At 40.6% G+C, this 21,929-nt stretch overlaps 1 protein-coding gene across 2 annotated transcripts in view; it reads right to left on the bottom strand.

The window, feature by feature from the left end:
* LAMA2 (laminin subunit alpha 2) overlaps positions 1–21,539 on the bottom strand; it is a 393,833-nt gene extending 372,294 nt beyond the window's left edge. For both annotated transcript variants that reach the window (XM_068938256.1, XM_068938257.1), the window contains exon 1: positions 21,383–21,539. In XM_068938256.1, the coding sequence (XP_068794357.1) occupies positions 21,383–21,476 (94 nt within the window). In that variant the 5' untranslated portion in view covers positions 21,477–21,539. The remainder of the gene's footprint in view (positions 1–21,382) is intronic.
* Between the last annotated feature and the right edge of the window lie 390 nt (positions 21,540–21,929).

Genomic DNA, 21,929 nt, shown 5'->3' with positions numbered 1-21,929 from the left:
GCAGGCTGCCAGGGGAGACAGCATCGGACATGGCCATGGAGGATCCCCTTGCACCTCACCTGAGAAACCTGCATGCTCGACCGCCTTTCTGAAATGCCTGTATACCAATGCACGCAGCATGGGGAATAAACAGGAAGAGTTAGAGATCTGTGTGCGGTCGCAGGGCCATGATCTCATTGCAGTTACAGAGACATGGTGGGATAGCTCACATGACTGGGATGCTGTCATGGATGGCTACGTGCTTTTTAGGCAAGACAGGCCAGGAAGGCGAGGTGGTGGAGCTGCTCTTTATGTGAGGGAGCAGCTAGAATGTATGGAGCTCTGCCTAGGGGGTGGATGAAGGAGCTTATGGGTAAGGATTAAAGGGCAGGGTAACATGGGTGACACTGTTGTGAGGGTTTAATACAGGCCACCTGATCAGGAAGAGGAAGTCAGTGAGGCCTGCTGGAAGTAGCCTCACGATCACAGGCCCTAGTTCTCATGGGGGACTTCAACCACCCTGACATCTGCTGGGAAGACAGCACGGCTAGACACAAACAGTCAAAGAAGTTCCTGCAGAGGACTGATGATAATTTCTTGACCCAGGTGGTGGAGAGGCCAACGAGGAGAGGTGCGCTGCTAGACCTTGTACTAACAAACAAAGAAGGTCTGGCTGGAGATGTGAAGGTTGGGGGCAGCCTTGGCTGCAGTGACCATGAGATGGTGGAGATCAGGATCCTATGAGGAGGGAGCAGGGCAATGAGTAGGATTGCAACGCTGGACTTGAGGAGAGCTAACTTTGGCCTCTTCAGGGACCTACTTAGGGGAATCTCATGGGGTAGGGCCCTAGAAGGAAGAGGGGTCCAAGAAAGCCGGTTAATATTCAAGTATCACCTCCTCCAGGCTCAAGATCAGTGCATCCCTCTGAGGAAGAAGTCGAGTGAAGTGGGCAGGAGACCTGCACGGATGAGCAAGGAACTCCGGACAAAACTCCAACAGAAGGAGGAAGTATACATAATGTGGAAAAGGGGACAGGCCACTTGGGAGGAATACAGGGACGTTGTCAGAGTGTGCAGGGATGCAACAAGGAAGGCTAAGGCCCAGTTGGAATTAAATCTGGCAAGGGATGTCAAGGACAACAAGAAGGGGTTCTTCAAATAGATCAAGAGCAAAAGGAAGACTAAGGAAAACGAGGGCGCACTGCTGAATAGGGTGGCTGCCCTGGTAACGAAGGATACAGAGAAGGCAGAGTTGCTGAATGCCTTCTTTGCTTCAGTCTTCACTGCTAAGGCCAGTCCTCAGGAATTCCAGACCCTGGGGACAACAGAGGAAGTCTGGGGAAAGGAAGACTCTCCCTTGGTGGAGGAGGATCGGGTTAGAAATCATTTGTGCAAACCTGACATCCACAAGTCCATGGGCCCTGATGGGATGCACCCACGAGTGCTGAGGGAGCTGGCGGATGTTATCGCTAGGCCACTCTCCATCATCTTGGAAAGGTCCTGGAGATCAGGAGAGGTGCCTGAGGACTGGAAGAAAGCCAATGTCACCCCGGTCTTCCAAAAGGGCGAGAAGGAGGAGCCAGGGAACTCCAGGCCTGTCAGCCTCACCTCCATCCCTGGAAAGGTGATGGAACAGCTCCTCCTGGAGGTCATCACTAAGCATCTGGAGGACAAGAAGGTGATCAGGAGTAGTCAGCATGGATTCACCCAAGGGAAATCATGCTTGACCAATCTGATAGCCTTCTATGATGGAATGACTGGCTGGGTAGATGAGGGCAGAGCAGTGGATGTTGTCTGCCTGGACTTCAGCAAGGCTTTGGACACTGTCTCCCATCGCATCCTCCTAGGGAAACTCAGGAAGTGTGGGCTAGATGAGTGGACGGTGAGGTGGACTGAGAACTGGCTGGATGACCGAGCTCAGAGGGTTGTGGTGAATGGTGCAGAGTCAAGTTGGAGGCCTGTGGCTAGTGGTGTCCCCCAGGGGTCAGTCCTGGGTCCAGTCTTGTTCAATATATTCATCCATGACCTGGAGGAAGGGACAGAGTGCACCCTCAGCAAGTTTACTGACGATACTAAACTAGGAGTGGCTGATGCACCAGAAGACTGTGCTGCCATTCAGAGGGACCTGGAGAGGCTGGAGAGCTGGGCGGAGAGGAACCTCCTGAAGTTCAACCAAGGCAAGTGCAAGGTCCTGCACCTGGGGAGGAACAATTCCATGCAGCAGTCCAGGCTAGGGGTTGACCTGCTGGAAAGCAGCTCTGCAGAGAAGGACCTGGGAGTGCTGGTGGACAAGTTAAGCATGAGGCAGCAGTGTGCCCTTGTGGCCAGGAAGGCCAATGGTCTCCTGGGGTGCATGAGGCAGAGTGTTGGCAGCAGGTGGAGGGAGGTGATCCTGCCCCTCTCCTCAGCCCTGGGGAGACCTCACCTGGAGTCCTGTGTCCAGTGCTGGGCTTCCCAGTACAAGAGAGACATGGCACTGCTGGAGAGAGTCCAGCGGAGGGCTGCAAAGATGATGAGGGGACTGGGGCATCTCTCGTCTGAAGAAAGGCTGAGGGAGCTGGGACTGTTGAGCCTGGAGAAGAGAAGACTGAGGAGGGATCTGATCGCTGTGTATAAGTATCTGAAGGGAGGGTGTCAAGAGGATGGGGCCAGTCTCTTCTCCACGGTGCCCAGCGACAGGACAAGAGACAACAGGCCCAAACTGAAGCACAGGCAGTTCCAGCTGAACCTGAGGAAAAACTTCTGGACTGTGAGGGTGCCTGAGCACTGGAACAGGTCCCTTGCAACCTCAGCAATTCTGTGATTCTATGATTCTGTGATTCCCATTTTACAGCATAACAGCATGTTTCATAAATTGATCACATCCTGTGCCCTTGGATATTTGAGAAAGTAAGTGCGCCCTTTCCTACTCTCTCCCAGAAGACTTCATGACTTTATGAGTCCTTAAGAGGTCTCTATCAGCTCTTAAAAAATCAAAATTAAAAAAAAAATAAAACCGCAATGAAAGCTAAAACTATCAGGGAAAGATTTCATTGGAAGAGGAGGAAAAAAACAAGTTGGAGGAATAGCCATTAATATTTGTCCACTGGTGATTTATGCTCTAGCAGATTTGGTTTATATGTTCTTGCGAATTTGGATCCTTAAGGCTCCTCTAGCAATACTAACACAGAAAATATCAGTGCATTTAAAGATATGATCCCTTGCCACTAAGAACCTTGCCTTATAAGCACAGAGGCTAAGGTCCAAATGTGGTTCTGATTTCTTGGGTTAATTTATTTTTCAGAAAGAAAAAAATGTAAATAGGTGGAAAAAAAAATCAATACATTTTGACAGCAAAGTTTTAAAATTTCCTTTGCCTGTCACCCTGAGCTGTTAGGCATGTGCTGCTCACTTTGTCAAAGCTGCCATGTTCTTATCCATTCTTACCTGACAGAGTATCCCGATAGTGTATGGAATATTTTACACATCTGACATTTCTGCATGTGCAGGCTTGATTATGTGCATGCTCTAGATTAGAATGAAATTAAAATCTTTTATAGGATGGAAACTATAATTCTGATTCTGTTCCCCTATAAGGAGAAACAAGGTTTCCTGATCTTGTCTCTCCTTAGGATTACAAAATAAAAAGCATAATCATACTTATTTACTGAATTTAACCTAGATAAATTTCAGAATGAGAGCTAAAAACATATTTCCCTCACCTCTTCTAAAATAGTAATCTTTTACTAATATCACTGCACCATAACTACAGCTGCAAGCAATATTCTACTGATGTAATTTCTTTACAGAAAAGTTGAACTATAAAGCAAATTAAAAAACATGTCTGTCTTACTGTCTAGGTGAATGTAGTTGTGTAATAAAGTGGCTACAGAAGGACATTGGTAATTGGTTTCTATTCCCAATTTTGTCACTGGTAACTTCAGTTATATGACTTTGTAAGTCATATAAACTTTTTGTTTCTCTGCATAGCTTGTAGTAAGACATAGACACAATATGACCATCCTCTAGAGCTTTAAAATGACACCTCTAAAAAAAATATCAAGGTTTTAGTTAAAAAACAATAGGTTTCAGCTTTTGGGTTGTTTCAGATCTGCTATTTCAACTTCAGTCTTATGCAATACAACAAGCACTCCTCACTTTCTAAAACTTCATTCATTGTCACCTTCACCAAGTGGTACATGATTTGTGAATTTCATCACCTTTCCCATCAAATAAGGCTTCAGAAATACATTGCTGAAACAAACTGAATACCTTCAGTGTCAGAGAATTTATCCAGATTTGCCCAAAAGGATTTAAATCCGAGTTTCCCACCTCTTAAGACAGTTGCCCAAATTCCAAACCAGTTGAGAAGGGGAAGGAGGTAGTAGCTATTTTTACTTTTCTTACTGAACCTGTTCCCCTATGAGTACTTAAATATTCAGTAGGTCTAGATAGAACAAAAGGAAACTTGACTCTCCAGCCATGCAGACTAGCCTAGTCTAGTTTTTCAACATAATAGGTACATTCTAATTTCAACACTAATTTTTGCATTTCAGTTTTTTCCTTGCTTTTCTACCTATACATTATTGGTCTCTTTTACTAATTATATAATCCACTATTCACTTGTATTAGTTCTGTCCTCATTGCATACCCTTTATTCTAACAGTATCAGGGTATCAAACAAGAATATAAAGTGCCTAAATTAGGGGAAATTAATCTCCCTCTTTAGATAAAGAAAAGAGCAAGCCTCCTTCAGAAGACAAATTAGAGCACCTCAGACTCCTTCTCTGAATTGCCTTATGAAAGAAAATAAGTATATTAGTGATAGAAAAGCTACCTCCCTAAACAAGTTACATGACTACTGTTAAACAGTATAGATACTTCCCATAGCTCTTTATGTCTGAGTGGCTTGGGTCTCTGTGGTAGCCTTTCTTTTCTGTCATGCTTCTGAAATGCTCTATTGGGTTAATGGAGAAATATAACATTAAGATGCTCCTAGCGTAAGAGATAGTACAGTCCTCTCAAAACTTTTTTGAGTCTTTACAAGATGAAAATTCCTAAATGAGATTGCAGGCTACTGTGCAACTGCATATATTTTAGAGCAAAAAGGCATCGAATCTCTCTTCTGCCATTTAGTTGAAATAAAGTTCAAGAAATTACATTGCAGAATTAAACACTTAAGAGCAAAATTTGGTATGACCAAATAAAATTATTTATTTTGCTGTCTTTTTTTCTGAGTGCTGAATACAATTTGTGACTAAAAACACCATGATCTGGTCCCTTCCCTTCCATTTTTAAGGCCTAGGGAGACTTCTGCTAGGAGTTTCCAGCGTGAATTCCAAAACCAATATTTAATAATGCAACTACAAAAGAATGCTTACTTTGAAGAAGCTAAATCACAGTAATTTCATCATCACAGTGAAAAGATGCAACAGTTTTACTTCCATTGAAGAAACATGAAAGTAGTTAGTTACCTTGAAGACATTGCTTTGAATAAATAAATAAATACATTTGAATAAAAGTATTTGTATACTTAAATGTAGCATAAAATAACACTTAATTACATTTGAACTACAGAATCATGTAAGCTACAATTGCTTATTATTTAGAAGCTAGTCTACACACAAAACTGAATGCAATAATGTTCTTCCTTTTATGATAGGGAACAGTTAACAGCAAATTATAGCGCAAATAGGGATAACAAAGAGCATCCATTTAAAACAGAGGTTGATTTTGGACACAAACTTGTTTTATCTGGCATATCAGAAATACTACAGGAAACCATGTTCAGATTAGAATGCATAATGTTGAAAGATTCACAGCACTGTAAGATTTCCCATGCTGCATACTGTTGCTCTGGGTAAGAGCAACAGTAAGAGACTGGTAACAGAATCCAGATGCAAGTCTAGGTCATTATTTTTTAATCTTTATTTAAATTTATAACTTCCTGCTTATGTTTTTCAAATATCATGTTTGTAATAGTTTATTAGAAAGGAGAAAAAGATTTACTGTGACCTGATTTAGAAGGCTGCTAAACTTCTTCCACATCTTTCATGTATTATTTGCCCTTCTAGGGTCTTACTCTGAAAACTTATATAAAACATTCCACTAATAAGAAGAAGTGGATATTTTTCAGAAATCCACTGAGCATGCAAGCATTTATTAAATAAGAACACTGAAATGATTTCAACTTAAACAAAGGACAGTATCTCTGACTATTTATACAGTATTTTGTATGGCTATCTTTACCCTCTTCTCCACCTCAATACGGATCACCTTAATATAAATATCACATTTTAAAAATACTTGTCATTCTTGTTTTTAAGAAAACAAATAATCCTCCATCACACAATTCAAATAATTTAATGTAACAACAGACTGCAATTATTTCTGGTAATGTATTTCTGACTTTTTTAATGAATTGCTTGGAACCAGATGAAAGCAAATAACAGGCAAGAAAGTTAAGAAGAGCTATTAAGCTTGTCATTCCTCAGCAGTATTCATGCCCTGATTCTTGAAGCACCAGATTTGCCAATAAGCAAGCAAACTACTGCAACAAGTTGTTCAGGGTAAGAAACAGCTACTAAAGTCACCTTTTTGTTATTTAAGAGTTGTACATAAGAGTCTACCTACCATCTGGTACCAGAGGGTGCCTAACTTCAGAAATGTTACTCTTCTTTAAAAATGTATTCTGAACAAGTAAGTGACTCTACTGTTGGAAAAAATCTCTTTCTCAGAAAAAGTGACAGTCTTTAGGAGACATCATCAAATTCCACTCCAGAAATTCTGGACTGCTGAAATTATCCCCTTGAGCCATTTTTTATCAGATTCCAGACTGAACCATGAGCAAACTGTTCCAAGGTGTGTGTAACTCATCTTTTCCTTTCAGGTCTTGCAGCAAGTAAACTTTCAGACCTCAAGATGAGTTAATATGTGGTCAGACATCATGAACCTAATGGATGTGATAATGTTAATACTAAATATTAACATTAATGTTAACATTAAATGTTAATAATAAAATTAATTCAATATCCCATTACACACCCATCATTTCATCAAGAATGTTGCATTTGCCATTATAGCAGAGTATAAGCTTCATCTATGAATTTGGACCTTAGAGCACTTTCCAAGAACACATCTATTCTGGATAGATAAAAGTAATTTCCATTAATGGAAATTATCATAGGCATTCCAGGGAGAAAGAGAATGGAAGGAAAATAAAAAGCCTGCAACATAAAAGGCTTCTTAGAAGGACAGGAAATATACTCTGTCTTTAGCCTAGAATCTTCTTAAAAATTAGTATTAAAAAAATCACTCGCAATTTTAATGCAGCCTAATAATACAGAGTTATTCCAAACATTAAGTATGTTCCAACTTAGAGTAGAGTAATATATATTGTGATGAAATCAAAGTCCTTCACTATTCAGTACATCACACTGGAGTCAAAAATTGAGTTTAGAATGTGGAGAAAGATTTTAGTAAGCTAAAACATCCATTAACAATAACCAGAGTTAAAACAGGTAACAGTTTGGGGGTTTACTCTAGAGCAAAGCTGCAAAGCTGTTCAGGAAGAAAAAAACTTGTGTGTGCTGCTTTAAAAAAAGTAGATTATTTAAAACAAATACACTTACTTTCTTTCATGTTAATTATACTTCTTAGTGGAAACTAAGGCTGAGAGCATCATATCTTAAAATATGTTTAGGTCCAAAAAGCCTAAAAGCACTTTTACACATTAAATCTATCTTAAAAGGGAAAATAAGATTCCAGATACAATAAACTTACCTAATAAAAATGAAACAAATTTCTCTAAGAACAAGCCTCTAAAACTTTGAGCTTACTTCTCTAATACACTTTAGCTAATAAAGGATGGATCTCTTGCTGAAGTTGCTTTGCACTGGTAAAAATTACAAGAAATATTTGTACATAAAGAATTATATGGCTATTTGAAATTACCACTGGTCACTTTTTCATTGAACACACATGCACTCATATGTGGGTGTGTAGGAATGATTAACGTTCATGAAACTAACAGTGGGATTCTATAAATTCTGTTTGATGGCATGCCAATCAATATTTTGATCCTCATAGATTTAAAACAATTGTTTTCTCAGTCCAATTGATACAGTAAAAACATTTCAGCTTGGACAGAGCTTTAATACCTAACAAAGAGATTACTATGAATGTGCAAATGTCATTTTAAAGAATTTCCTCTCACCTGCCATTTCCGCAACAAGTTTTTCTTAAAAGCTAATTGTCTTTCTTCAGTATTTATGTACCACTATAAAGTCTAGGGAGCTGACATCAGAGAAACAAAGCCTCCTGGAGAAACAGGAAACAACATTAAATGCTTCTTAATCTCTCTGTAGCGATTCACCCACTAGGTTTCAACTGAAGCTAACTCCTCAGTTTAAACTATTCATTCTGACAGCTCCAGGACCCTCTGACTCCTCTTGTTCTTCCAGTCATACCAGAAATAAACTGCTTACATATATGCATGTGTTCAGCAGAACATTAAGACAGAACAAAATGTGATGTTCTGGATTATATGCTCCCTTTATAAGGACTGGGAATGAAAAGCTTGTCTCAGTGAAGTCAACCATTTTCCCATAACTTCCGATAAACCTAACTTTTGCATCAAAATGGGTACACATCATATATCTGATGATAATTTTTATGAAGTTATGTATTTTTACTCAGATATTTCAACTAACAGCGATAAATAAAAAACAGGTAGTGAATGAGAGAAAAATATATCTTTATACTCTCCATGGATTTGGTGTAGCAGATTTTTATAACGGGGAATATGTAAATTCTGTTTCATTACTAAAAAGAATTGTACAGACACTGTCATGCAGTAGACACACACTGCATTTTTAAACTAATTCAAGAAGTGATTTAAAGGTCTGCTGTGCAGAATATAATGGCTTTTTAACATGAAATTTAATAATTACTTAAATTTGTGAAACATTGAGCATTAATTTCATCTCATTCTAGATGGTCTTCATAATGCTGAATCATTTGGAAACTAAATGTTTTACTATAAAGGTACTTAGATCAATTAATGGATTAATTCAAGGTATTTTCAATTAAATGAAAATATTTATTTTCATACTGTGTGGTCAAAATCTCCTCTAATTCCTAGAAACTCGACCATTCTATGGGACAAGAAGAGTCTAGAACAGCGTCCTTCATGTACCATATTCAATTATGCACCTGAGCAGTAGAAACACTCCTTCAGCCACATCTGACATTGAGGATCTGCCAAGGAATTACGTGCATACACCACTCAGGCCACTCAGCTTCTTTTGTACTGAACCGATATTTCTGTGCACCAGTTATCAGGAAGAAAACTCCTTGTTTTCATAAAAGCAACATATAAACACAAATAAAGATTGGTAACCTTCACTAGTTGGTAATTTGCAACTGACAGAGGTAGTAATTAAAGTCCACATTGTGCATGTTGTAGTTGGGGTTGTTTTCCCCTTGCATTTACCAACATGCTAGGGCAATAATGGATGTTAAAGCTGCCTCAGTCTGACTTTTCCTTACTTACACAAACTGTATGTTCACTGGAATTTTCCATATTATGATTCTTCACTTCCCATGCAAAGTTTCCTGTGAAAATCTTTACAACTAAAGTGAAGGGGAAAGTGAGATAGTGAGAACTTCTTGTGTGAGAAATGTGCAACTGCTTTTTTTCAAAAAACTGAGAACAGAGGTAAAAGATTAAAAGTAGTTGTTACACGGGAGTGACAACAAATACCACCATTTTTGGAGCAAAGTGCCTTCAGGTTATCCTATCTTCCATAGACAGAAGAAGACAGAAGATCTTCCATTCCCAAGAAAAGTGATTGTCTATCACTTCTGCAGATCTTCTGGAGAACCCAAATTCCTGAGTATTCGTAGCAGCATACAGTTATAGCTAGATAAGGCAGAACACTTACTACTTACTGGACCGGGGTAAGAAGTGGCATCCTGCTCACTTGAATGTTCCAGTTGCTCAAGTTAAATGAAGGAAAGAGAGGCTTTGCAACCGGCTTCAGTACCAATATTACAACAAATTACTGTATAGCTTCCAATACAACTATTGTTCATACCCATCAATTCAATTTCAAACTAATTCAATCCCAGCCAGGCGTGCAGCTTGTCAAAGCTTTTAAATAGCTGTCTTTAATCTTCTCCCTACCGTTGTTCAAGTCTAAAATTAGCTATACATTAACTTTAGCCTAAACTAAAAATATGAAAATGTAAAACTTGCCGTAACGAGTCATAACAAAGGCCCATCTAGCCCAGTATTCTCTCTGTTGCTAGTGCTCATTGCCTAAGGAAAGGTTAAAAGAAATAGGTATACAGAATAATACTTTCCTGGCATATAGTCCATCTTCCAAAGTTAGCATTTATGGGTCAGTATACGTTTAGTTGCCACTGATGGACATATCCTCCATTAACTTGCCCAGTCCTTCTTCAAGACCATTATTGCTTTCAGACTCTTTTAGACAATTTATCTTAGTGAATTCCAAAATGTATGCAATCTGTGGAAAAGCTCTTCCCCTTTTTTAACCTTGCAGCCTGATCACTTCGTCAGAAGTGTCCTAGTTTTTGTATTCCGGGAAAGTGTGATTCCCTCCTCCACTTCACCACAAAGCCACTCTTGATTATCTTTGAAAGGCTGTGGTGATCAAGGGAGGTTCCTGAGGACTGGAAGAAAGCCAATATGACTCCTGTCTTCAAGAAGAGCAAGAAGGGCAATCCAGAAAACTACAGGCCGATCAGCCTCACTTCAAGCCTTGGGAAGGTGATAGAATAAATAATCCTGGAAGCCATTTCCAAACATGTTACTGGGAGCAGTCAGCATGGTTTTACAACGGGGAAATCATGCCTGACCAACCTGATAGCCTGCAATGGGATGACCATATTGATGGATGAGGGGAGAATAGTTGATATTATTCATCTTGACTTTGGTAAGGCTTTCAACACTGTCTCCCCTAACATGTTCTTTGACAAACTGGTGAAGTATGGGACTAGGACAGTGAGGTGGACTGAAAAGAAGCTGAACTGCTGGGGTGAAAGGGTTGTGATCAGCAGCACAAAGTGCAGTTGGAGGCCAGTCACTATCGGTGTCCCCTAGCAGTCAATACTGGGGCCAATACTGTTTAACGTCTTCATTAATGAATGACGGGACAGAGTACACCCTCGAACCCTTTGCAGATGATGCAGAACTGGGAGGAGTGGTAGACAGACCAGATGGTTGTGCTGCCATTCTGAAGGACCCCAACAGTGTGGAAAAACAGGCCAACGAGTACCTCATGAAGTTCAACAAAACTCAAAGTCCTGCACTGGGAGAGGAATAATCCCATGCACTAGTACAGCCTGGGGGCCTTAACAGCCCTGACCAGCTGAGGCTGGGGCTTCCACCCATATGTCCTGCCTTCAGGCCTAGGAGCTCTATTTAAACTCAGCTTTGGGCTTTCACTCCCTGTCTAAGCTACACTGGAGAAGTACTAGTCTTCAGATCAGCCAAAGCCATGCTTCTGTCAGACCACGGATGCCATTGATCCTGACCCAGAAACTGACTTCCCAGCTTGACCTCAGCCTTGCCTTGTCACTGTGACCCTGCTGGTGATCACTAGACCTGATCCTATCCATGATCTGTGGATTGACTTGTCAGCTTGACCTCATCACCATGAACTGGCTTGATAACCTGGACTCCTGGTTGAACCTGGCCATGACCTCTGCTTGCCTTGCTTGAGTACTATGGGATCTGGCTGGAGAGGCCCCACGCTGCCAGCTGTGGTATTGCGCTCAGCTCCCCACCTCTCAGGGAGCAGTTGGTCCACCCTGCTCCCTGACAGCTACTGCCAGTTCTCATTTCAGCATCATGAAAGAGCTGTTTAGATTATTTCCTGCCTAGGACTGCTACCAATTACTGAAGGTCATCTGCCACACTTTCAGCCGCTTGGCCAATTTTGTGATTTTTTCCATAAATGCAGTTCTTTGCTCTTTTTCCATGATAACTTAGTATAAGAGCTTTCTTTTATGAGGGATTTTCTCAAATGCCTTGTGAAAGACTGAATACACTCTAATGACTACACAGCCCTTATTAACGTCTAACACAAATTCTTTGAAGGCATACTGATATGATATAAAATCTCTTCCTACAAAAGTCATTTGGATCTTGGCAGTACAACATATTTATCCATGTATTTACTAATGCTATTTGCTGTTCTTTATCATGTCTACTAATGTGTTCAGTTCTAAAATTATAGTTTTAAGATCACTATTTGAGGTCTCTTTAAATATTAGTATCATATTTGCCAGCTTCCATTTCTCCACTGCTGAGGCTGACTTCCACAATTACATAATGTCGTTACAGCAATTTCACACTGGGTTCTTTACCTCTCTTCCATAAATGTCAAATCCAAATATGTATTTCCCCTAGAGCTCCTGAACTGGTATCATTCATTAGCTTTAAGCAATCTCAATCTAAGCTGAATCCACAAACATCTTATGCCAACATCAAATCCTATACTTGGAGTTCATACCTTTATAAATCAGCATTTCTGTCTTCCTGTATCTGCTATTTAATTTAAAATCCTCAGGGCAGCAATTGTCTGTCCTCTATAGTGCTAAGCACAATCAAGAATTAGTATACATCATTCACTATTTTGCTTATCACCAAAATTTTTTTCCCGGATTACTTTATACATGTGATCCAGCATCACAACAGCTTCTCTATATAGTGCTTCCATACTAATCCTAAAGAGCCTGGAATACAAAAAGAAGGCTTAATATAAGCAAAGGTTATTTTCTACAGCAAAAAGTTCGGTTTGTTAGCAGTCATCTCACAGAACATCTAATTATTTTGATCTTCATTTTTACAGACTAGCCTCCTCTCCCAGACTTTTCCCCTCAAAAAGCATCTCCTGTTCCCAAAGCAACATTTCTAAGATAAGCGCTGTCAGGCTGTATATATATATATCAGTAAGCCATATGTTCAAATTAAAAGTCATAAATTACTCTTGAAAGAAAAAGCTATCCTATTTTTAAAACAAATATTGTAATTATATAGGTAATGAAAACCATAGAAACACAGTGTAAAGAACTGTATGCATAGTAAGTAACAAAATTTCTCTACCTAATTAAGGTACTAAACCAAGTGCTGATCTCTGTTATTAGTGGCCTACCTTTGATTTTACTGTTTTGAGTAATATTACTGCATTTTTGAAGAAGAAAGACAACAGGTGGCCGTAAAAAGGAGACTAGTGAAACAGAGCTGCACTTGAACTTATCACCACCTACGAACAATCAAAGTTGTAAATAGATTTTTGGGGACAACCATATATTTCAAGTAGAATGAGATCTATGCAAAGTACTGTACGAACAGCCACAGACATGTTAGTATTATGAAGAACCAGTCCATTAGTTTGTCAGTCATTTGTACTTGAATTTAACAGAATTACAAAACACAGCTGCATCTATTGATCCCTTTAGATATTGTCATCTAAGATGGACAGCACAAAGAGAATTAAGGAGAGTAACAATATTGACCAAAGCATACGATTTATCTTTGACGATAAATGACTCAATACAATGCCTTGAGTTCCACTTCATTCTTCCTAGACAGTGTCTAATTCCCCCAAATGACTCAGGCTCTTTATTATTATTACTGCTGCTATTTCATCACTTTTTTTAATACCACAAAAGTTCTTTCACCAATTAAACTATGAGCTTCAAAGTCACTTTTAAATAACTCTGACTAGTAAGGCATGCAGGCTCAGTGCATTTTCCCCTCGGGTATGAAGCTGGTATAAACATTTAACATATTTTGTTGGCAACTGAATACCTTGTTCTCCATGTCAAAGCTGCAGCTGGGAGAGGAAAAACTGAAGTTGCATGCATAATCAATGATTATAGGGTATGCATGTAAAAGCTTCCCACCTACTCTGAATTTAGAAAATATTTGCCATATTTACTATACAACCATACAGAAAGTGACTGGGAGGGAAAAGCACACTTATGCAGACCCTAAACCCACACAACATACAGCCTTAATAATACAATGGAACTAATTTAGAAGGCTCTGCCCAGCTCTAGAAAGATGCTGAGTTCAAGAGAAAAATTCCATGTATGTATTACAAATGTATTTTTCAAAGAAACGTCATATTTTTCCTTGTTAAAGCTATTAAGTTGGGGGCTTATTCTTCTTTGAAAAGGAGTGATTAATAGAAAACAATGTCTAATTATACCAATATCAAGAGTCAATGAGGAAGTTATTCCGTTTTACGACACATGCAGTATGTGGGACTTTTTAATTCACAGTTGAGGCTTTTCCACAATTGTCATAAAAGCTGACCAAAAATTATCCCAAAGGATGAAACAGTACCAGGATTTTTTTTTTAGGTAGCATTAACGAATTCAACATTGCCAATAATGGTTCGAGGCTAAACATACAAAGCATAATGTTAGTGCTCTGCAGTCATTACACCTTTTTGTTGCCACTGCAAAAAAATGCATGCACAATTCACACAACTAAATCCGATGTGCAACTGGATTGCACATCCAGTGCAACACACAAATCACAGTGCAATCACAGTGCAATCCTGGCAACACACAAATCACCAGCTCTGGGATTTGCACAAACACACACTTTCTATTCCTGATGTTTTCAAATATCAAACTCAAAAAACCTGTATGTTTTATTTATATTACTTTGCCAATTTATATTACTTTAACAGGCATGCATTTCTTTTTGTTTCCTAGTGCTCTCTGGCCTTTGGAGGAATTCAGTATACTCATATTCCCTACTACCACAGTCAGATTTAGAAAATGCACATAATAGTTATCGCAGCAACATAAGTATTTTAGCATACATATTTAGAACAATATGTACAAATAATGCTATTCATTTATTCATTCTCCCAGCCTAAATGTTATTTAGCAACAAATGTATTGTAGTTCTGCATTCCCAGTGCAGGATACACTCCAAGAAACTTAATAGATGATGCATTTCCTTATAATAGAGATAATCCAGATACTTCTATTGAACCAGATTACAGACTGCTGGCCAGCTAGCATGAACAGAGGAATACAGTGAGGTTCAGCATCTTGCATCAAAACCTAAAGGTAGAGACACTACTAGTGGCATGATTAACCCAAGTGAAAGCAGCAGCTAAAATAGTAATTCAGGGCTTATTTGAGAAGCTGGTATGTATGGAGAGGGCCAAACAAAATCCTAACGTAACTCTCACTCTCAGTGGAAGTGTGTGGAAAAGTAGTGTTTCTGATTTTCCTTTTCTCGTTTCCCGATTGCTAACCTCCAGATTTGCTCCACTTTCCCATAGCAGTGGTTTTATACAGTGTGTCTGGAGTCGTTTTCCAAAGTCCGATAATGAAGAATTCTTCTGACTCTCTCCAACTGACCTTAAAGGCTTCCCTCACTCACTGGGAGATGTGAAGAATGAAAAGATATAGTCATCTGAAGTTTAAAAAAAAAAAATCAAAAAAAAAAACTATTTGGGTCACTTTTTGTTAACTTTTTTATTACAGCTCAAACCCGTGAATTACAACAGTAGTAGATCAACATGTCAGTTGGGACAGGACAAGATTTTGTAATGATATTTGGAAAATCTACTCTGCAGGAATGTTCATTATTCTTCCTGAGGTTTCACAATGGTTTCCTGGCATTACACTGCTACAGCTGCTTTAGAGTCTAATGTCATTACAAGGTCTGATTCAGAGATAATGTCTGCTAGAAGAATCTGGCAAGGAGCACAGTCCTAGTAAAAAGTTTGTGATGGTAAGATGTAACTAATGGATATTGAGTTGCTGAAAAAAATGAAGTCAGTAAAACCTATTTGATTTTTCAGCAATCCTGAGACATTTCTGTTATTTCTCAGGACAAAAATCTCATTAATTCAAGTTTATTCTGGAAATTCTATCATTTTTTTCTGTTCAAAATCAATCCTAGAAACAAGAAGAAAAGATCCACTCTCTAGCTTATCCATGGCACACAAGTGGTCCAAAATTATTGGCATCTTCTTGGGTATCTCACTTTACTTTACTTTTGGATTGAGGAGAACATCAAAACTGCAGGCAGCAAGAACTAGGAATCTGCTATAAACTACAGTAGCTGGTACAGGAAAATAACATGTAATCATCAGCAGGAGCCTGCTCATGAACTAGATTTACTGGGAACAATCAAGGAATTCCCTTTGCTGTTTTAAAGACATGGAGGGGGTCAAAATAAAGTTTACCAAACATTTTTGTCTATATTTTATGTCTGTAAGCAAGATGTGGTCTACGTTATTGTTAGTGTGGCTTGAGTTATTTTTAGTGTGAGAGATAAGAGCTCTCAGATATTCTAGGCACAGCACTCATTTGGAAAGAAAAACATCCAATAATCAGGGTCTTATTGTCTAAAAGAAAGGTGAGAAAGAAAAGGAAATAATCAGATATAAACACTGGTTCATATTTGCATGTATTTGTGTCCTATTAACCTTCTCAACCTAGAAAAATTAGAAGTCATGACTTAAGAAAAAAACAAACTGCACCAGGATTCCATGGTGCGGTGTTTCTTCTCTTATTCCAAAATATTATCATCTCCAAAAACTGTCAGTCCAAGTAGCTGGATAAGAAATAGGAACATGTGTGGGTGGATTCCTTCCTCCAGCCTGAATTAATTAAAAATGATTGTTTGCTGTATTATTTTGAAGGGTTTTTGGAACAGGTTAAAGAGCCACTGTTCTGACTTAAGTATTTCAAAGCTAATAAAAAAGACTCCTGTTAAAAAATTGCAAGAGTAAAACCAAATAATACGGATTTTTAACTTAAAGTTTGTCTTAGGTTTTCATTTATTGCTTGGAAAAACTCACACATTCTTGTACATCACACCTAACCCAATTTGGCCTTGATTATTTCAAGTTAAAGAATGTACACAAAAACACATTCAAGTGCATGTCTCTAGTCAGACTGGGCAATTCTACGTATTTCTAAGTAAGGTGGAAAGGTGGACCTTTGATTACTGTATTTTCCCTTCTCACATTCTAAACCTTAAACCTATACCAATACCTTCTGCTTTCAGTTTCTCAATCAGTTATTAAATTTTAAGAAAACAATATGGACAACTACCTTAGAGTAAAAAAGTTACAAATGACCACTTCATACTATTGAGAGCAGCAGTTCCCAAACATTTTGGATAGGTTAATCCCTATTGATCAGGCAGCTCTAAATTGTCCTAGTAGAGTTTCTAGAACCAATCAAGATTTGTTCTTGTATACATATGCTACCTCCCTAGCATTCCAGTTTCCAGATCAGCAAAATTTTTATGTGCAAAAAGCATTTAATAGAATACGGAATAAATGTTAAAAGGGCATACATATAATGTATGACATTGCAGTGCAATTTCAGTGAACAAGGCGTGTTACTTGTTCATAACATCCTGAAAATTGATTAACAAATTTCACTTTTAAAAAATATATATAGATTTTTACGCATCATATAGCCTCTACCCTTCCAAACAGAAATAGTCTCCTTCACATTCTTGAATCCAGATCTCCACATATGTTGACTGATCAGCCCAAAAGGGTGAGTTAACAGCTAAATTCCACCTTCCCCCTTCTCAGTAGAGTAGTACTTTGGGGCTCTTTCCCCCAAGTAGCCACTGATTTTCACAGCACTTTCAGAACTAAATTGTCTTTGGTATTTTTACATCTCTTTCAAAACTGGTTGAAATTGGAAAACAGATTCAAATTTTTTTTAGAGGCGAACTAGCTGATACACAGATTAACCACCTAAGCCTTGCTCCTTCAGAAAAGCAGACTATAAGTTCACCAAAATTATTCTTTCTCATATAAATAAATCGCTTCTCCAAATAAAGTCAACAGAACATTTCAAATGGTTAAATGCCATGAACCAGGATGGAAAGGCTCTCCGTATCAAGATTATACTGTAGTATTTTTTGTGCTGTGGTCATTTTTAAAAAGAGACCTTACCCCAAAGATGGCCCTACAAATAAAAAGGAGACTTACATTTTGTTTAATCTTATTAGATTAACAAAGCATCTTTTTTTTTCTCCAGAATCTAAATCTTCATGACATTCTTAAATCTTAATATGTGAAATGGAAATTTTCTATCATATGCATTTTTGGCCCTTCAAATCTATCCATGTGAAATGCTACAGATATACATCTGGCCTCCCATGGGTGGACTCACAAAAATAATATCCACAAAAGATTGCCATCATTACCAATGTAAAATACACAACTAACTCTGTCCTTTGATTTCTCTTGTCATCACAATCCAAGTAATTATAGAAGTTTCAGAAGAACTAAAAATTAGGCAGGGAAATCACTGGGTTCAAATCCATATGAGGAATGGGACTGCAGGAGGTGATATAAGATGCCTTCATGATTCTCTGCTATTCCAGTTACTGCACCATCCCTTTACCTTGTTCCTTTTTCTCACTCTGCAATAGATGAAACAGAACATGGGAATATTATCCCTCTCTCTTGACTTTTCAGAGCACAGCATACAAGATGCAAACATGTATGCTTTTGGGAACGGAAGGAATCCTGTAACTCCTCATTTCCATGAAATAACACAGAGAGAACAGTTTTGAACTAAACTCTAGAGAACTCATTTTGAAAAACTATACCTACACACAGACTTAAAAATATTGATGAAGCTACCACCACCCACAGCCTAACAGACTGACACCAATGATCTTCTGCTAATATTTGGTTGATGTCCATCCCTTTCAAATGAGAAATTTCACTTTGACTTTATGAGCATCTTATGTATACCACCTCTTGAAGTCAAATTTGAAGTCCCATTTCTGATTTTTGTCATGCTAAGGAACACGCGTACTACACTGAGTTATGTCCACTGACATCAGCAGCAGAATCCATAGAGCAAGTTACTGCTCCACATATCAGTGTCTTAACCATGTCCCTTCTATTCACGCTTTACCAACACACATAGTTTCAGTCCTCTCCTATAATAGATGCTTAGCCTTTAAGGATGAATCATTTAGGCTCAAAAGCAGTTCTGTTAGTTCTTTCTAAACTAAACTATTGTTATTTTGCTTCTGTCATATTCCAGAGGAAAGAGGATGAACCAAAGTCTAGGTTTTAAAATGAATATTATATAGCACTCTAATTTAAAGTTTGCTTTCACTATAAGCTAAGCATACCTTTAAGAAATAGTATTGTAGAAGGCACATGCCTTGCTTCTGACATTTTATGAGATATTCTACAAAATTACTTAGTGTCCAAACAAGAGAACAACAAATAACATATGCAGCTGAAACAAAAACTTAAAATTAATTCCAGGTTTCTGACCACAATAAATCTTCCACCAACTTTAAAAAAAAAAAAAAAGAATTACAGACTGTTCCCTTGTTTGAGGTGCAAGATGTTCTTGAACTGTTCCGTTCTAAGAAACAACATGGGAATTCATTGTGATGTCTCAAATGTTATTTTTCAAAGCATCCCAGCTCTGTTACATAATTTTCTCCATGGATAGCTGACTGGTGCTAACAATTACAGAATAACAATTATAGAGTAACATCCAGTGTTATGGTTATTACCAAATAACTGTTAACTGTTAAAAAACCAAATGTTATAAGTCTAAAGGTATAAACCAAGGGTCCAGTAACATTCTTGTACGTGTTACAACTCCCCCAGGACTTCAATGAAGTCAGACTTTTCAAACTTTTTGGATTACAGAGGAGCTGATTACCTCTTTGTCCTAGGAACACAGGGCTAACTGCATAGTACTAGCACCTCCTAGCAGCTGTAGCAGAGCTTAGAAATAAGTTCAGAAGACAATAAATAGCTTAAAAATTTGGCAGGCCAGCACTTGAATTCAACTGTGAGGTTGAAAAGGTCCCATCAACACATTATTACCATTTAATTAAAAGTCCTAGAGCTCCTCACTGAATTACCAGAACTCAGTTATAACATAATACCAATGGTGCAGCAGAGGAAAAGCAAAGACACCCACTTCCCATTTAAAAGCAAAGCAATGATCACTTCTTTTCATTGCAGAGGTTAAAAAAACAAGATACTGAACAAAGAAAAGTACATTTTCCAAAACTGCATGTGTGTATGTGAATATTAAAAGAAATGCCAAAATCAGTGTTTTTCTGGCTGAAAAGGGAATTAGCTAGCAGAAAAAGCAAGAGGTAAACACATGAGGCACTACATAGGAAATGCTCTACTTTTAAAATCTCACTCTTCGGTGTTTACCAGTACGTCACCACCTAAAAGTAGTCTGTTTCTGGGTGAGTTTTTACCCTGGGTTACTCTAAAGCTAACGTCTACATAGACACTTGATCAACTGTCATTTATCCGCACAAATAAAAATCAGTATTAAGAGGTCATACTTTTTTCCTGACATGACAGCTCATCACGTTTTCTAAACGAGAGTAAACCCTAAACCGACCAAAAAATCCTAACCCAAAGTGTTCAGGTTATATTGTGTCATCAAGGTCAACTAGAAGCTAGCTGCTATTCCAGTGACTTTTAATTAGATTTATGTTAACACACTCATGATATCTCCTTACTGAAATCTTTTTAGCAGAGCTAAAAATGTTAGGAGTAGCAAGTGCAGGCATCAGGAGGCATAATGTGTGCTGAAGAGAGTTTTTAACTCCTTCCTTCGGAGGAAACAGTTGTGTTCCCATCTCAGTGCTGAATAACTGCAGCAAACTGTGACCTTACCCAAAAGGATGGAGCAGCCTGCACGCACTCCAGCACAGCCCACCCAGCTCCCCCTAACCACAGAGATGCCGTCAGACGTGCACAACGCCGGGCGAGGGCTGTGAAGCACGTTAGCCTGCGATGACTCTGGCACACTTCGCGGAAGCAGGGCATCTCGCCCAGCCGTCCTCAAACGACAGGAACATCAGTGTGATTTACCCCCTCCGCGCTGAGTGACAACGCAAGATCATCTGCCTCGGCGGTGCTCCGAAGCATGAATAAGTGACGCTGCTTGTCTGCCTCTTAATAATTAAGTGGGGGTCGGTGAGAGACAGAGGGAGCGTAACGGGGGGCGCAGACCCAGAGCACGTCCCCGCCGTCGCTGACCAGACGACGATCCGAGCAGCGGCCGCCCGCCGCGCCCGCGGAGCCGGCCGGCAGCGCGGGGCCCGCGGCGGAGCACGGCCCTGCCCCGGGGCGGGGCGGCGGCGGCGCGCTGCGCGGGCGCGCTGCGGCCCGGCCAGCGGCGGGCTGCCCTCAGGGCAAGACGGGCTCGCCCCGGCGCCACAAAAGCCCTCCCCGCGGTGCGGCTGCGATGCCGGCGCTCCCTGCCTGCCCCCCGCCACCTCCAGGAGTCCCAAGCCTGTGGCGCGGTCGCCTCCCGCTCTGCGCCCTGCGCTGCCCCGGCCGGGGCGAGCGAGGCGCGGGCTCCGCGCTCCCCTGTACCTCTTGGCTGCGGCGGCGGCGGCGGCGGCGGCGGCTGGCCTCGGCTGCCGAGCGCCGCGAGGAGCAGGAGGAGCGGCAAACTTTCCCCTGCCATCGCTCCCGGGCAGCCGCGCGGCTGCCTCGTCCCGCCGCGGGTCAGCCAGGCGACTGTGAGCCGCTGCCCGAGCGCGGAGGGGAGACCCCGGTGCCTGCGGGCAGGGAGCAGGACACACCCCTGCTCCCGCCACCCCGCCCCGCCGCTCTCCGCCCCGCCGCGCCTCCGAGGGCAGCCCCCAGGGAGCGCGGAGCCGCGGGCTGCGGCCGGGGCAGGGGGCAGCGGCTGCCGCGGGGTCGCCGCGGGGCTCGCCGCGCACCGGGCGGCCCCCTCGGGCCGGCGTTTCGGCAGCGGCCAGGGAGCGCCGCAAGCGCCCGCCCGGACGAGGCGCGGGGCGGCACGTGCCGTAACGGCCGCTCCCGCGGACGCCGCGTGCCGCCGGCTGCGGCCGTTAGGTCGCGCCGCTCGGCCGGCGCCATCGCGGGCCCCCGCCTCAGCGCCTGCCGCAGCGCC

This window comes from Struthio camelus, chromosome 3 (genome assembly GCF_040807025.1).
Source record: "Struthio camelus isolate bStrCam1 chromosome 3, bStrCam1.hap1, whole genome shotgun sequence".
NCBI classification, from domain to species: Eukaryota; Metazoa; Chordata; class Aves; order Struthioniformes; family Struthionidae; genus Struthio; species Struthio camelus.
Note: the sequence above shows the minus strand (reverse complement) of the source record. Positions and strands in the feature narration are given on the sequence as shown.